The sequence below is a fragment of the Bombina bombina genome, chromosome 4, assembly GCF_027579735.1.
Source record: "Bombina bombina isolate aBomBom1 chromosome 4, aBomBom1.pri, whole genome shotgun sequence".
In the NCBI taxonomy this organism is placed as follows: domain Eukaryota; kingdom Metazoa; phylum Chordata; class Amphibia; order Anura; family Bombinatoridae; genus Bombina; species Bombina bombina.
This window is the reverse complement of record NC_069502.1, coordinates 250,604,250-250,623,653: the sequence shown is the minus strand read 5'-3', so window position 1 is coordinate 250,623,653 and position 19,404 is coordinate 250,604,250. Positions and strand designations below refer to the sequence as shown.

Below are 19,404 nucleotides of genomic sequence, written 5' to 3'. Positions count from 1 at the left end.
ACTACATAGCTTACACTTACACATGCAGATACACACACTACATAGCATACACTTACACATGCAGACACACACACACACTACATAGCTTACACTTATACATACAGATACACACAATACATAACATACACTTACACATGCAGATACACACACACTACATAGCATACACTTACACATGCAGATACACACACACACTACATAGCATACACATACACATGCAGATACACACACTACATAGCATACACTTATATATGCAGATACACACACACTACATAGCTTACATTTATGCATACAGATACACACACACACACACACTATATAGCATACACTTACAAATGCAGATACACACACATTACATAGCTTACACGTATAGATGCAGCTACACAAACTACATAGCTTACACTTATACATACAGAAGCACACACACACACACACACACTACATAGCATACACTTACACATGCAGATGTACACACACATTACATAGCTTACACTTATACATGCAGATACACACACACACACACACACACACTACATAGCTTACACTTACACATGCAGATACACACACACTACATAGCATACACTTACACATGCAGATACACACACACTACATATCTTACACTTATACATGAAGATATGCACACACTAATACATACAGATACGCACACATGCAAACTACATAGCTTACACTTACACATGCAGATACACACACACACACTACATAGCGTACACTTTTACATACAGATACACACACACACACTACATAGCATACACTTACACATGCAGATACACACACGCACTACATAGCATACACTTCTACACTTCACATGCAGATACACACACTACATAGCATACACTTATACATGCAGACACACACACACTACATAGTGTACACTTACACATGCAGATACACACACACTACATAGTATACACTTACACATGAAGATACACACATATTACATAGCTTACATGTAGAGATGCAGATACACACACTACATAGCTTACACTTATACATACAGAAGCACACACACACACTACATAGCATACACTTACACATGCAGATACACATACACTACATAGCTTACACTTATACATGCAGATGCACACACACATTACATAGCTTACACTTATACATGCAGATACACACACTTCATAGCTTACACTTATACATGCAGATACACACACTTCATAGCATACACTTATACATGCAGATACACACACACACTACATAGCTTAAACATATACATACACATACACACACACACTACATAGCATACACTTGCACATGCAGATACACACACACACTACATAGCATACACTTACACATGCAGATACGCACACACACACACACACACACACACTACATAGCATACACTTATACATGCGGATACACACACACTACATAGCATACACTTATACATGCAGATGCACACACACTTTACATAGCTTACATATATACATGCAGATACACACACACTTCATAGCATACACTTATAAATGCAGATACACACACACAAACTACATAGCTTACACTTATACATACATATACACACACACACTACATAGCTTACACTTATGCATGCAGATATACACACACTTCATAGCATACACTTATACATGCACACACACACACACTACATAGCATACACTTACACATGCAGATACACACAATACATAGCATACACTTACACATGCGGATACACACACACTACATATCCTACACTTATACATGCGGATACACACACACTACATAGCATACACTTATACATGCAGATGCACACACACTTTACATAGCTTACATATATACATGCAGATACACACACACTTCATAGCATACACTTATACATGCAGATACACACACACAAACTACATAGCTTACACTTATACATACAGATACACACACACACTACATAGCTTACACTTATGCATGCAGATATACACACACTTCATAACATACACTTATACATGCACACACACACACTACATAGCATACACTTATACATGCAGATACACACACTTCATGGCATACACTTATACATGCAGACACACACACTGCATAGCTTACACTTATACATACAGATACACACACCCACACTACATAGCATACACTTACACATGCAGATACACACACACTACATAGCATACACTTACACATGCAGATACACACACACTACATAGCATACACTTACACATGCAGATACACACACACACACACACACACACTACATAGCATTCACTTATACATGCAGATACACACACTACATAGCGTACACTTATACATACAGATACACACACACTACATAGCATACACTTACACATGCAGATACACACACACTACATAGCATACACTTACACATGCAGATATACACACATTACATAGCTTGCACGTATAGATGTAGATACACACACACACACTACATAGCTTACACTTATACATACAGAAGCACACACACAGACTACATAGCATACACTTACACATGCAGATACACGCACACTACATAGCGTACACTTATACATGCAGATGCACACACATTACATAGCTTACACTTATACATACAGAAGCACACACACACTACATAGCATACACTTACACATGCAGATACACACACTACATAGCATACACTTATACATGCAGATGCACACACACATTACATAGCTTACACTTATACATGCAGATACACACACACACTGCATAGCTTACACTTATACATGCAGATATACACCCACTTCATAGCATACACTTGTACATGCAGATACACGCACACACTACACAGCATACACTTATACATGAAGATACACACACACACTAATACATACAGATACACACACATGCAAACTACATAGCTTACACTTATACATGCAGATGCACACACTACATAGCATACACTTATACATGCAGATACACACACACTCTACATCATATATGGGTATCTGTAATTCATTGTATGGGGTTATGGGGTTGGCAAGCACATTAGCTGGCAGTCTGAGGCTGCCACTGTTCGTTACCCTGGTGTTAGCACTGCTCATTGTATAAAACTGAAGGCATGCTAGTATTATCACCAGGGGTTAGACATCATCATTACCAGAGGTTGGAGGTCACCATTACCTGAGGTCAGAGGTTATAAAGCCTTCTTCCTCCTACTTAACCTACACGCCATTCCTTTTCCACAGGCAATCGATCAGGTATCTAACCCTGGGAGAGAAAAGCCAGCTTCTTCTGAGTATGGGCCCAATAGAATTTATTTTTTTTAAGGAATGGGGCAATGCGGGACAGATAGCAAGCAACCCGGGACAGTGAGACAGACAGTGAGACAGACCCCTAAAATCAGGACTGTCCCGCAAAAATAGGGACAGTTGGGAGGTTCTATTTTTGTGTGTGTGAATTTCTATAAACACATTTATACATTCTTTACACTAGAGTTGTTCAATTTGAGTCCTTCAGACCCACTAACAGGCTAGTTAGTGAGTGCAATTAGTGACCAGCTGATTATATTATCTGTGCTATAGTTTAGACATTCTGAAAATCTGGCCTGTTAGTGGGTCTTAAGAACTTGGATTAAAACACCTACACATTCCTCTATATGATTATATTCCCTACCACCATTTAATTATGTTAGACGTGCACAATATGTTCCCAGAGGCAGATACGCCCCATTATGAGGAGCAGAGTCTACAATAAAGCTCCTACCTTGGTCTACTACCACCTAAATGGAGAGCGTAAAACTGCCACCAGTAAAACTAGTAGCTATTGATGTGTAGCAGGAAGGAGAGAGTGCTATAACAAGCTCCTAACTCATCCAGCCCATCAAAAAGAAATAGCAGTGACCTTTCCTGTAGGTCAATGTTGGTCTCTTAAGGGGGCCCTAAGACATATTAATGCACCAGAATTTAGTTTTTCACTGTGGCAATCACCTCTTAGAACCTTTAACTTCTTTGACATGGATAAGGTGGTGCCCCAAAATACATAACTGTTTTATTGTTTTCCACATATGAATTTTGTTGTGCTTCTTAATGGGTTAAACAAGAAGTTTTATGGTAAGTGTGTGTGTGAAGCGCTAAGCTTAACCCACCTAGCCAATCTATGTTAACTGTCTCCTTCCCTGACAGTAGAAAAAGTGCAAATAGTCAGAAATAAAAATATGTAGATGGCGCTTTAAGCTATGGGAGAGATTGGATATATTAATATTTATATCATAAATTAAAACAGATTTTAATAATCTTTACTACTAAATTAATTTTAAACGATTCTCTTAAAAATGAGAATTCAAAGCAATTTTATTAAGGTTCATATAATCTTAAAATTGATACAGACACAACTTCAAAGAATTCTAAAAAATCTAATTATATTTCATCACACCTCATTCATAACTCTCATACATTCAAAAATTCAAATACTTATTTAAAACAATTACTTCCAATTCTTGATTTTATACAGAGACCCTTTTTTCAAATCAATAAAATAGATAAATAAATCAATCAATAAAATGTCTTTTGAAGCAAATACGTCTGCAAATGAAACTGAGAGTAAAGGATCGTTTCCTAAAATTAATATCCTTTTAAAGTTCCTTTTGACTTGATTTATATATAAGTGGTGTTCCTTATATAGATACTTTGTTCACAAAAATTCCTTCTTAAAAGAGGTTTCCACAGTCAATCAAATGTTGCAGTTGAACTGATTACAGTCTAAGCGGTTGTGTTTAAATCACATGTATGTAGTTAGACGTGTGTGCACATATAATTTCTTGTGGCTTGTAGTTTCGCTGGATTGTTATAATCTTACCGCCTTGATGTAGCACTTGTTTCCAGGTACAACGCTCTCACCTGCAGCACTGTCTGGTATTACAGCTTGCAGCTTGTAGTTCCCCGGGAGTCCTCGCGCTGCTAGCAAAGCGCCTGACGTCACCGGTTACGATCAGCTGTGATCTCCTGTAGGAAAAGTTGAATACTTGCGCAAGTAATATCAATTAGACTTGTTTCTCCTTGACCGCCCTCTGTTCACTCTCTGCACTTTAGTACTTCGTACGCAGAGTGGAAAATCGTCCGGGCTTAAATCTTTCAATGTCACCAGGTGTAGGTTCTATGTCAATCCACAGTACTTCTACGCGTTTCACCCCTTTCAAACGGGGCTTTCTCAAGATACTGTGTCCTGCTCACCTGTGCCTTAAGTACACATACAACTTCCGGTAGGTAATTTGGAATTCTCTGCTTCCTCTCTCGTTGTATCTATACGATACCATTTGGTGGAAACCTCATGTTCTTCTTATCCTCCATATTTATTTCAGTATTCAAATCATCTTTGTTCCATTATTACTCTCAATATTATTCTTAAAACAGGGTCTTTAAATGAAGGGTCTTTTAACTTCTGTAGTATAACGTACAAAATTATCAATTCTAACCAACTCTTTCACACATACATATATATTTGATTTATAACCTTTAATTTAAACACTATATAATACATAGGAACCTCTAATAAAAACCTCTAATAAAAATCTAACAATAAACAAAAAGCAGTAATTGAGAGATTAGAAAACGCTAAGAAAGAAATTTTAATAGTAAAGTACAAAAAATTTGAAAGAGATACAAGGAAGCCTCCAACACAACAATTGAGGATGTAGAAACAAATAAAATAAATACCTCTGACTTACACAAGGGGGAGAATAGAAGTCAGGAAAGAAATGATAGAGGGTATCAACCTCAAAATAGATTTTATAATCAAAGGGAAGAATGGCAGGGGAACTATCAGAACCATTATAATGGTAGTAGGAATAGAGGATATTTTAATCAAGATAGAGGTTATAAACAAAATAGGGGATTTTATCAAGAAAGGGGCCACTATCAAAATAATAGAAGGTACAATTATAATGGGAATTGGGAATCAAATAGTTACTATAATAGAAATGGAGGAAATTCTAGAAGGAATGGGAATGAAAGAAATATAGGTTATTTCAGAAGAAATGATAGAGAGGATGTCTATCAGGATAGGAACCATCAATATAATGACAGAGAGGATAGAAGGTGGGAAAATAAACAATGGACAATTCCAGTCCAAAATAAATTTGCACCATTGGAAAATGAAAAGCAGATACAATTATCCAAGGAAGAATTGACTTTTTTAGGACAGAGCCCCCCAAGAGAAGGACCATCCTTAAGAAATGTAAAGGGACAAGAAAAAGAGGTGAAGGGAGCAAGGGCTGGAAAAAGACAAATAGAGGAGTCAGAGGAGGAAGGCGAAAAAATGGAATCCAAAAGACAGAGGTGATAAATAGTGAAAAGGGGATTTTTCACAGCTGATCGTAACCGGTGACGTCAGGCGCTTTGCTAGCAGCGCGAGGACTCCCGGGGAACTACAAGCTGCAAGCTGTAATACCAGACAGTGCTGCTTCAAAAGACATTTTATTGATTTATTTATTTATCTATTTTATTGATTTGAAAAAAGGGTCTCTGTATAAAATCAAGAATTGGAAGTAATTGTTTTAAATAAGTATTTGAATTTTTGAATGAATGAGAGTTATGAATGAGGTGTGATGAAATATAATTAGATTTTTTAGAATTCTTTGAAGTTGTGTCTGTATCAATTTTAAGATTATATGAACCTTAATAAAATTGCTTTGAATTCTCATTTTTAAGCGAATCGTTTAAAATTAATTTAGTAGTAAAGATTATTAAAATCTGTTTTAATTTATGATATAAATATTAATATCCAATCTCTACCATAGCTTAAAGCGCCATCTACATATTTTTATTTCTGACTATTTAAACAAGAAGTTGCAAATTCCCTCAGAAATATGTGACATTGTCATTTATGGTATTAAATAATGTTGCTATGACAAATCCCTTCCGTCATTAACCTTTCTTTGTTTCATGTCTGATGGTTTTATGTTCTAGATAATATCGGAAAGGACAAAGCCACGCCTACATGAATTCCAGTCTGAGGTTTTCATGATAATTGGTGGCTGCACAAAAGATGAAAAGTTTGTTACTGAAGTTACCTGTCTTGATCCTTTAAGAAGAAGCCGCTTAGAAGTTGCAAAACTGCCTGTTTCAGAACAAGAAAATGAAAGTGAAAACAAAAAATGGGTGGAATTTGCCTGCACAACCTTTAAAAATGAGGTATACATATCAGGTGTGTAAAAACTGAAAACAGAGCATTTTTACCTTGAGGCTGTTAATATGTTGAAGGAAGAGTCAAGCGTGACTAAAGGTACACTGAGAGACAGTTATAGAACTATAAAATACTGGGTCTGATACAGAAAACATTTTTACCTTCTCCATCATCAAGGGCATTTCTTTACTCACCTAAAATAGAAACATATGGGGCTTGAAGCCCCTGTTTCCGCGCGAGCCTTCAGGCTCGCCGGAAACAGCAGTTATGAAGCAGCGGTCTAAAGACCGCTGCTTCATAACTTGTCTGCATGCTATAAGGCTGCGGACATCAATCTGCCTGATCCTATACAATCGGGCTGATTGACACCCCCTGCTAGCGGTTGATTGGATGCGAATCTGCAGGGGGCAGCATTGCACAAGCAGTTCACAAGAACTGCTTGTGCAATGATAAATGCCGACAGCGTAAGCAAGATTTCTGGCTCTCACAGACCTGTATCTTCTTCTTTAAGAGGCTCCTCTGTCCTCCACTCATTACCTGTATTAATGGCACCTGTTTGAACTTGTTATCAGTATAAAAGACACCTGTCCACAATCTCAAATAGTCACACTCCAAACTCCACTATGGTGAAGACCAAAGAGCTGCCGAAGGACACCAGAAACAAAATTGTAGACCTGCACCAGGCTGGGAAGACTGAATCTGCAATAGTCAAGCAGCTTGGTGTGAAGAAATCAACTGTGGGAGCAATAATTAGAAAATGGAAGACATACAAGACCACTGATAATCTCCTTTGATCTGGGGCTCTACGCAAGATCTTACCCCGTGGGGTCAAAATGATCACAAGAATGGTGAGCAAACATCCCAGAACCACACAGGGGGACCTAGTGAATGACCTGCAGAGAGCTGGGACCAACATAACAAAGGCTACCATCAGTAACACACTACGACGCCAGGGACTCAGATCCTGCAGTGCCAGACGTGTCCCCCTGCTTAAGCCAGTACATATCCGGGCCCGTCTGAAGTATGCTAGAGAGCATTTGGATGATCCAGAAGTGGATTGGGAGAATGTCATATGGTCAGATGAAACCAAAGTAGAACTGTTTGGTAGAAACACAACTCGTCGTGTTTGGAGGAGAGAGAATGCTGAGTTGCAACCAAAGAACACCATACCTACTGTGAAGCATGGGGGTGGCAACATCATGCTTTGGGGCTGTTTCTCTGCAAAGGGAACAGGACGACTGATCTGTGTACATGAAAGAATGAATGGGGCCATGTATCGTGAGATTTTGAGTGCAAACCTCCTTCCATCAGCAAGGGCATTGAAGTTGAAATGTGGCTGGGTATTTCAGCATGACAATGATCCCAAACACACCACCCAGGCAATGAAGGAGTGGCTTCGTAAGAAGCATTTCAAGGTCCTGGAGTGGCCTAGCCAGTCTCCAATTCTCAACCCCATAGAAAACCTTTGGAGGGAGTTGAAAGTCCGTGTTGCCCAGCGACAGCCCCAAAACATCACTACTCTAGAGGAGATCTGCATGCAGGAATGGGCCAACATACCAGCAACAGCGTGTGACCACCTTGTGAAGACTTACAGAAAACGTTTGACCAATTGCCAAAAAAGGATATATAACAAAGTATTGAGATGAACTTTTAATATTGACCAAATACTTATTTTCCACCGTAATTTGCAAATAAATTATTTCCAAATCAGACAATGTGATTGTCTGGATTTGTTTCCACATTTTGTCTCTCATAGTTGAGGTATACCTATGATGAAAATTACAGGCCTCTCTCATCTTCTTAAGTGGGAGAACTTGCACAATTGGTGGCTGACTAAATAAGATCCCTATTTCAACACACCTTTAACTCAGGAAAGATGGACAAATCACACTATTAAGGTCAGTACTGACTATCTTCTTCAGGATCGGAGTCCTGATAAACCACAGTGCACTGTGAGTACTCTTAAAGAAACGGAACGACCGAAGACAAAGATATTCAGGTACTTTTATTGGGCATTAGCTGCTGAAGCTTGTGCATAAGAGCACCACACTTTGCAATTGCACACGGATAATAATCACAAAGTTGTAGACTTTTTGCTTCCAAAGACATTGGCATCCAATTTATATACATCTGAACATTCTATGATCACTAGTTACATAGTAACCATTAGCAACGTGTAAACTATTAGTCACTTTGTATGCAGGTTTTAGACGTATATGTCTTCAGCATTTATTATATTGTAATAGTTTATTAAGCTATCCACTTAGGCAATATTCATTGTACAGGCATGGATCTATAAAGGTATTTACCAGATTGTATGTCTGTAGTTTTACACATGTTATCAACTGACATTTTAGGACATATTTTATGCTGACACCGGTGTCTTATATATTCAATTTTACTGTTTATACCAGATTAATAAAACTTATGTATTTAATTTTATTGAGTGTTTGAACGCATTATTAGTTATAGATCAGTCATTATCTGATTATATTTTATATGAATATACATCCTTTTTATTATTACCGTAATATTCTCTTAACAGTGGGAATTAGCATCTATTGAGCCACCTACAACCTGTATATATGTATCTCTCCTAACTGTTTCCTTGGGAAGAAATATTTATAAGGTGTGCATTATTCCCTGCTGCCACAGATATTATACATCCCATTTCTTTTCTCTATATATGCAGTTGACACCACAAATAATATATATGGCCCCTGCAGCTCACATTACACCAACAACATGAACTAGTGAGAGAATAAAAAAGGTGCATGGATCCTGGAACCACAGTTGTGTCCTAGTCAGAATATGCCCATGCAATATCTAAGAGCAGATGCATGATCCCTGTAGAACAATGCCTATATTAGCATTTGCTGTTTAACTATTAGCTATATATGGAAATTAACAATAATTGATATAGAATATATGAAGGTAAACAGACAGTATTGGAGAAAGATTTACCTCTACAATTCTATAAAACTCTATAAAATATTTCTCACTTTTCTTAATGTAGGAGGGAAAGAAACACAGCAAGATGTTTGGAAATATAACTCTGCTATCAATAAGTGGATACAAATTGAATTTTTGAATGTGGGAAGATGGAGGCACAAGATGGCTGCCCTCTGTGGAAAAGTATATGCAATAGGGGGGTTTGATGGCAACCAAAGAATTTATAGTGTGGAAGCTTATGACCCTTTTCACAACTGCTGGACAGAGGTATGCAAAACACCTTTTGAAATTCTGTTAATTGTTTTTATTCATCAAGTTTTGGAATTTTATGACATTTCCATAATTAAAGAGACATGAAACCCACATTTTTTCTTTCATGATTTAGGAAGATAATGCAATTTTAAACATCTTTCTAATTTACTTCTATTATCTAATTTGTTTTTTTCTCTTGATATTCTTTGCTGAAAAGCATATCTAGATATGCTCAGTAGCTGCTGATTGGTTGCTGCACATAGAAGCCTCGTGTGATTGGCTCACCCATGTGCATTGCTTTTTCTTCAACTAAGGATATCTAAAAAATGAAGCAAAATAAATAATAGAAGTAAATTGTAATGTTGTTTAAATTTGTATTCTCTATATGAATCATGAAAGAAAGATTTTGGGTTTAGTGGCCCTTTAAGTAAATAGCCATTTTTGTATCCAGTGCTCTTGAGTTGTGTGTTCCAAAAATATCTATTTCACTCTTAAGGTGACAATAAATTCAAAACCATATTCCCCATACAATGCTTAATTCTGTAAATGAACAAAAACAACTATATGTGCTTACATTATTTATTCTGTGTGCTTTTTTTTCTCAAATAAAAATGAAATTGTGTTTGGAATGGATCCTGCAGGATTCTAAACATTGACCCTGTAATTTTCTATACAGCAATTGCTTGATTAGTGCAGATAATCATTTATATGTGTTCCTAACTGTCAATAGAAAAAGAGATAAGATATATAGCGGATCATGTCTGCCAGGCACTTGATAAATCTGCCCCATAGTATATACACAGGAGGTTTTAGCAACATTTAATCACAAAAAGACAGTCAAATCATCTCTGTTCTCACCTTAGATTACATAGTTTCCAAATAGAAAAATCCAGAAAAGCTCTCTTTGTTGTAAAAATAGTTTCCTGTCTCTAATCCAACATTATAGAGCGCTAAAAGTTCAAATACAAAGCAAGAAATTAGTTTTGCTTGAGACATCTAGACTAACGCACAATAATTATGATTATTGAGCTTGAGGGAACCCACTAGCATCCTCCTCCACTCCTTATCTACTAGTGCCCCTGTGGTAGTCAGGGTGCCTCCTTCCATCTCTCATGCCATCAGTTCCCCCCTCAGTAATATCCCCCCCAGGCAGTACCACCCACGTTGGAAACCACTGGCCTAAACAAACCATAGTCATCAGTCACAAAGATTTAAGTTACAAAAAATTATATTACACACAAGATCATGTTGATACCCTTTGTGTGGTCCCAATATGAGACTAATCTCACTATTAGACAGAATATGCTCTCTATATTCCTCCGTGGTCAAATGGCACCTGAGTGTGGTGGTCCCACTTAGTCCAATTTTACGGTTGGCCTGGTACCAAACTATCTTAAAATTCATATTTTCCTAATTAGTCTCAGGCACAAATACCCCATGCCAAAGCTCCTTTAACCCCCCTCTGATGTTTGTTAAGGTCCTGATGGTAAAAAGTAAACACGTTAAATTACTGGAGATTTCATGAACCATTAAGCCAACATTCAATCATCCCTTGGAGATAAGATTTACAATTCTGCATGGAGTGAATCCTATATAAGAATGAATATGGTTTTCTATATATATGTTGTTCGAAACATTTCAGTTGGAAAGAAAATAAAAAAAAAAAACACATTTGTAATTGTTTGCATTTGTTATCTAGCAACTGTCTGTTATTTTCTATTTACAAGAACAAACATATCACAGGATATGTCATACAAGGTGAATCTATACTCAGAGCATGTAGACAGATCTCATTGTGTGGCTATCAACCTGCAGACATGTTTTATGTGTAAGACACAGTGCAAACAGGGTGGCTGAAAATACAGATATAGACAGATGCTTCTGTAAATAATCACTTGCATACACATAAGTGTGTGACACTGTAGGGACAGGTTTGGTATGTGGGACATCTTAAACAATGCAAATACTTATTTTTTGTTTTGTTTTCCATTACGTTGATTTATGTGGTATATTTGGTTAGAGTATTTCCTTCTTTTTAGCAGCATAGGCTTTATTTTAGATTTATTTCACCTGTTAAAACGTGTTGTTTACATAAAATATGTTTCCTGTTCAATTGGTGGTTATAGTAATTACAAATGGATATGTAAATTTATTGTTGCAATATGAATACTACGGAAAATATGTCATGAGGAACAAAAATCTTAGTTTAGTGAAAATGTAAATAATATCCTTCCACCTGTTTATAAGTAAAAAAATGTTGTTTAATGTTTCTGCTTCACTAGACTCAGATTTATGTTATTATTGCATATAGATCTTAGTATACAATACCAATGAAGCACAGCACCTCCAGTGTAGTGCACGCTTGCCAAGGAAGCTGTTCAGCCTTCAACCATAAATCCACAGACAGCAGCACTTTGTAATAAAAGGACCTCTATTCACAGCAGGGTCACATAGATACCCGAAACGTTGCACATCTATGTGACCCTGCTGTGACTAAAGGTCCTTTTATTACAAAGTGCTGCTGTATGTGGATTTTTGCATATAGATATTTATCATACAGTGGGACCTCGGTTTACGAATTTAATGCGTTCTCCGGGACGTTTCGTATTGCGAAAAATTCGTAAACCGAAACACGGTTTCCCATAGGAATGCATTGAAAACCAATTAATGCGTTCCGGAGGTGAGAAAAAAGGCTCCAAAACCTGCTGCAAAAGGCTCCAAAAGGCTCCAAATGGATCCAAAAGGCTCCACAACTTGCTGCAAATGGCTCCAACTTGCTGCAAATGGCTCCAAAAGGCTCAGCAACTTGCTGCAAATGGCTCCAAAACCGGGACACTTGTTTTGTATTGCGAAAAAAATTCGTAAACCGAAACACGGTTTCCCATAGGAATGCATTGAAAACCAATTAATTTGTTCGTATTGTGAAAAAAATTCGTAAACCGAGGCATTTTTTTCTCAGAATTTTCATTCGTAAACCGAAATTTCGTTTACCGAGTCGTTCGTTAACCGAGGTCCCACTGTATCTTTAATTTTAAACCTATTTGCCTTTCAGTTGATCACAACTTACTACTAAAAGGTTAATGAAACAAAAAATATGTTTCTTTCATGAGATTCATGACAATCAGTTACTAACAACCTTGGAAGAAACTGCAAAAGGAGGTAAACAAGACTACTAATTGCTATCTGTCTCTCCAAAAAGTGTGTTACTGAAAGTATTTTTTTTCACATTGGAAATGTATAGGGTTGCCACCCAGCCAATATTTTAACAACATGGACAGTATTTTCAAGACTCAATGTAGATAATGAAGAATAAATCTAGAAATAAAGATCATATGATGATGATGAAACTTCTTCTAAGTGTTCTAGAATTCAGTGTAAAATAAATGATCATATGAAATCAGTCTTATGAGCTTTAGTTTCTGCATTTTGCTGTATAATTATTTATGCAAACTTATGATGCTAATTAGCATGGCTAGTATTTATTTTCCAAAAAAAGGTGGCAGTCCTAGGAATGTATGTTAGTGCATATAAAGGAGTATTTTCTGCAATGCATTTTAAGCATTGTTGTATTGTATTACAGAAGCACCCCTTCTTCTCCTTAAAAAGCTATTTGCAGATATATTTTAGCAATCACATGGTTGCTATAAAATATGATTTGTCTTCCTCTACTGTTTTCATCTAAATGCAGGTGGGTATTACGGCCAGTCAGATGCCCATCCTCCACCTAGACTTACATAGTATGAGCTGTGCGAGTGTGCCTTTCCTGTCTTGCATGGCAAAATATATGCCTAAAAATTTTATTATTTCCATTTTTTAAATGCCACGCATATTATATGTAGCTCTGTAAATCCAAAATATTCATGTCAAAATGTAAGCCTTTAAAATGTGTTTTACTTTACAAAATAAACCTTTGTATAAATAGAAAGCAATAATATAAACAGGGTAAGGGGAAACTGGACAAGAAGGGGTTAATTAGCACTCATTCCTATAATTATAGTAAATGTGTTGATACAAATTCAACTAATAGTTGAGAAGATAGATAAGTTAAAACTTATTATTTATTAAACCACTATTAAAAAGTATATGAAATTACAACTGGGATAACTCCCTATTACATTACCATTGTGCTCCACACACACACATATAAATTGCCAACTGCAATGTACCGAGACAATGAACACAAATTCAGCCACCCCCCTGTATTCCTGGCCAGTAACTGGATACGCTGGCTTCAGGTGACAGGGATGGCTTCAATACTGTGTACAAGTCCCTTGCAGAAGATTTACTTGTTAAGCGGAGTATCAAAAGATAAAGACAATTAAAAACAAACACCATTCAAACTAGCATGCTGCATGCTGCGCACAAACGCGTTTCGGCCGAGTAGCGGCCTTTCTTAATGTGCAAGATAGAATTGACAAGACGAGTGTCTCGCTAACAGTTCCTTAAATACCTATTTTGTGAGTGATCTATCCAATCATAACGCGTGTTTAGTACACGCCCATCTCCTGGCGAATCACACGCGATCTTGTATAAACATGCTGGTAGATAAAACTCGGTTTCCAATTGGCTGCAAGTAACCAACTGTTTGTCCAATCACTGATCGTTAGCTGTTCTTAGTGAATGTAACTACGATCATTGTGTTTACAAACGTATTGTAATAACTTAGCTGAAATCACTCTATTAATCTGCCGATTCTACGTGCACCCATATTTATTATTCCATAAGCAAGCATCTATCTTTCAGAAAGTGTTAAGCGCTACGGTATATTATATTTATATACACATTATGCCTATAACTTACTGATTATATAGTGTAACATTTGCTAAATATTAGAAATATTCCTAATGATTGCTCCAATGATTTCCCACGTTAGACATTAAACTGATGTATACATAATGTAAGAGTAATGAGCCCTTACTTATTTCTATAACATGGGTTTTACTACATCGTTCTATATAGTAGCTTACAAGAAAAAACATTTATACATAAAGCAACTAAATAGCTAGAGTGCAAGGCTATGCTTGTCAGATCTAACCTACATAGTGATATTCCACGATGTTAAAAAACATTGTTCACAATATGTATAATGTTGGCGATGATAATAGTCATATAAACCCTTATGTTAAGGCTATCTTATGTATGAGGCTATTGAGGGCATGAAAATACCTAGATATTTTATTGCCACATATTGCAAGACAAAAAATGAAAATCAAGCTAAAAAATAAGATGTTAGCATTGACATTTAAGTAGTCTTGCATCTGTCACCTTGCCTTTAAAGTATCCTTACAGTCATATTTTATTGCATGTTATATATTATGTAATTAAAGTGTGGAATAATCCGTTGTGCACATCATAATAACTTCTAAGGAAAATTTCTGGGTGCACGTTAGAGGTCGGTATTCTTAGAGGCCACCCAAAGGTGTGTCATTATATTTCAAGGAATAGAATTGAATAATATAATAAAATTATCATAGGAATGCCCAAAAATTGTTGTTCTTATTCATGCCATTAGGCATGACAGTATTTAAATTAAATATCCATCTTGCTTCTTTCTTTAACAAAATGTGTTCCATATCCCTACCGCGAATGCCTGGGCGTATTGTTTCCAGTCCCCAGCATTGAAAAGTATTAGTTTTCCCTTTATGATGATGTAAAAAATGCCTGGCAACGCTGGTAATTTGTTTACCCTTTTCGACATCCTTTGCTGCATTCCTAATATTACTGAGGTGTTCAGTTATTCTAACCCCCATTTGTCTAGTAGTCATGCCTACATAAAAACAATTGCAGCTGCAAGATAGACAATAGATTACATTTGATGTTTTGCAAGTAATATGGTTCTGAATGGTCCATTTTCTATTGAATCTGTCCATCATTGATTTCTTTTTAACCATGTATATACAGTTTTTGCAGTTGCCACATGCTATAGAGCCCTTATAAATTGGGGCTTTTTTGGCATTTCTATCAAAATGGCTAGATGTTAGTTAATCACTTAGATTACTAGCACGTCTGTAGGTACACATTGGTGTTTGTGGGATAATGGAATTTAATTGTTCATCCAGTTGTAGGATGTGCCAGTGTCTTGATAATATATTAGACACCTGTTGGCTTTGACTACAATATGTAGAGATGAATCTTATGGGATTAGAGTTTTCCTCTGTTTTTTTGGGTCTTAAAAGTTCCTGTCTGTTTCTATACAGTGCTTTCTGATAGGCTCTCTTTAGAGACTTTCTAGAATAACCCCTCAAAAGCAACCTATCTCTTAATTCATTAGCTGCCTTTTGGAAAGATTCTAGTGAGGAAGAATTTCTACGGATCCTCAAATACTCCCCAATAGGTAAACTCCTAATTGTATTAGGGTGATGGAAACTATTCGCATTGAGGATATTATTTGTAGCCGTTGGCATTCTAAAGGTTTCCGTCTCTAGACCATTATTCAACTTTTTAATGGTTAGATCTAGGAATTCTACCTTTTGATCATCATATGTCATGGTCAAATACAGTCCAAAAGGGTTATCATTAAGGATAGAGATTAATTCATTAAGTAATTCTATTGTGCCCTCCCATACAAACAAGATATCATCTATATACCTGGACCAGTGGGTGATATACTTGGTAAACTGTAGAAGATTGTTGTGGAATACTACAGTTTCCTCCCATCAGCCCAGGTATATATTAGCATATGTGGGGGCGCATGATGTCCCCATCGCCGTTCCACACAACTGTAAATAAAACTTTCCATCAAAAACAAAATAGTTGTGTTCTAACACAAACTCCAACAAATTGATGATGAATTGTTTGGATTCATCTGTGAGATCTTTGTTTTTGGACAGGAAATGGGACACTGCTGTGCACCCCCAATTTTTATCTATGCTTGTATATAGAGACTCCACATCACACGTTACCAGAATTGACTGTGGTCTTACAGTTAATGTATTAATTTTATTCAGTATGTGCATTGTGTCTCTAGTATGGGAGGGCAAAGCATCCACTATATACCTAAGTCTTGCGTCTACATATCTACTGTCTTTTTCAGTCAATGACCCAATACCAGAGACAATAGGTCTTCCAGGTGGGCATTCCTGATTTTTATGGATCTTAGGTAATAGATATAGTATTTCTATTGTGGGGTGTTTTCCATCTAGATATTGTAGTTCTTTTTTTATCAATAATGCCTTCAGCAGCTGCTGAATAGATCAATTTTTTATACTGCCCTTCTTGTCCAGTTTCCCCTTACCCTGTTTATATTATAAATAGAAAGCAAACATAAATTGTCAATTTGAGGCTCTACACTCATACCAAAGGGACATTGAACTCATAAATTGTGCTTATGCTTTTCAATAAAGGATACCAAAAGAACTATCTAGGTATGTTCAGGTGTTGGGAGCTAGCTACTGATTGGTAGCTGCACATATATGCCTCTTGCCATTGGCTCATGTATTTAGGTAGCTCCCAGTAGTATATTGCTCCTTCATCAACAAAAGATACCAAGAGAATGAAGCAAAACTGATAATAGAAGTAATTTGGAAAGTTATTTCAAATTGTATGATCTATCTGAATCATGAAAGACTAAATTTGGGTTTAATGTCCTTTAATGAGGATAACTACTGCTGACATCTAAGAATTGCTAAGGGTTAAATAGTACAGTGAAGGAGATATATAAAAGTAGATGGCGACTGCGTTGCACCTGAACCTAATACACAGACTAAATGCAAAAACAGAGAAAAGACAATGCAGTGTTTTGTCTGATTATCATTAAGGGTAGAGATGAATTCATTAAGTAATTCTATTGTGCCCTCCCATACAAACAAGATATCATCTATATACCTGGACCAGTGGGTGATATACTTGGTAAACTGTAGAAGATTGTTGTGGAATACTACAGTTTCCTCCCACCAGCCCAGGTATATATTAGCATATGTGGGGGCGCATGATGTCCCCATCGCCGTTCCACACAACTGTAAATAAAACTTCCCATCAAAAACAAAATAGTTGTGTTCTAACACAAACTCCAACAAATTGATGATGAATTGTTTGGTTTCATCTGTGAGATCTTTGTTTTTGGACAGGAAATGGGACACTGCTGTGCACCCCCAATTTTTATCTATGCTTGTATATAGAGACTCCACGTCACACATTACCAGAATTGACTGTGGTCTTACAGTTAATGTATTAATTTTATTCAGTATGTGCATCGTGTCTCTAGTATGGGAGGGCAAAGCATCCACTATATACATAAGTCTTGCGTCTACATATCTACTGGCTTTTTCAGTCAATGACCCAATACCAGAGACAATAGGTCTTCCCGGTGGGCATTCCTGATTTTTATGGATCTTAGGTAATAGATAGAGTATTGCTATTGTGGGGTGTTTAACATCTAGATATTGTAGTTCTTTTTTTATCAATAATGCCTTCAGCAGCTGCTGAATAAATACATTTTTTATACTGCCCTTCTTGTCCAGTTTCCCCTTACCCTGTTTATATTATAAATAGAAAGCAAACATAAATTGTCAATTTGAGGCTCTACACTCATACCAAAGGGACATTAAACTCATAAATTGTGCTTATGCTTTTCAATAAAGGATACCAAAAGAACTATCTAGGTATGTTCAGGTGTTGGGATCTAGCTACTGATTGGTAGCTGCACATATATGCCTCTTGCCATTGGCTCATGTATTTAGGTAGCTCCCAGTAGTATATTGCTCCTTTGTCAACAAAAGATACCAAGAGAATGAAGCAAAACTGATAATAGAAGTAATTTGGAAAGTTATTTCAAATTGTATGATCTTTCTGAATCATGAAAGACTAGATTTGGGTTTAATGTCCTTTAATGAGGATAACTACTGCTGACATCTAAGAATTGCTAAGGGTTAAATAATACAGTGAAGTCTTTGTGACCGCTGCTTCATAACTGCTGTTTCTGGCGAGTCTGAAGACTCGCCAGAAACACGGGTCGTCAAGCTCCTTTCAGAGCTTGATAGATAGGTCCCATAGTGTCACAAACACACACTTACATACAAGCAGACTCACACAGGCATGCATACACACACTTACATACAAGCAGACTCAAACAGGCATGCATACACACACTTACATACAAGC

At 36.7% G+C, this 19,404-nt stretch overlaps 1 protein-coding gene across 1 annotated transcript in view; it reads left to right on the top strand.

Moving 5' to 3' along the window:
• Positions 1-19,404, top strand: part of KLHL6 (kelch like family member 6) — a 219,812-nt gene that overhangs the window by 174,425 nt on the left and 25,983 nt on the right. The window contains exons 4-5 of the mRNA XM_053709877.1: positions 6,885-7,122; positions 10,118-10,320. Of these exons, the coding sequence (XP_053565852.1) occupies positions 6,885-7,122; positions 10,118-10,320 (441 nt within the window). The remainder of the gene's footprint in view (positions 1-6,884; positions 7,123-10,117; positions 10,321-19,404) is intronic.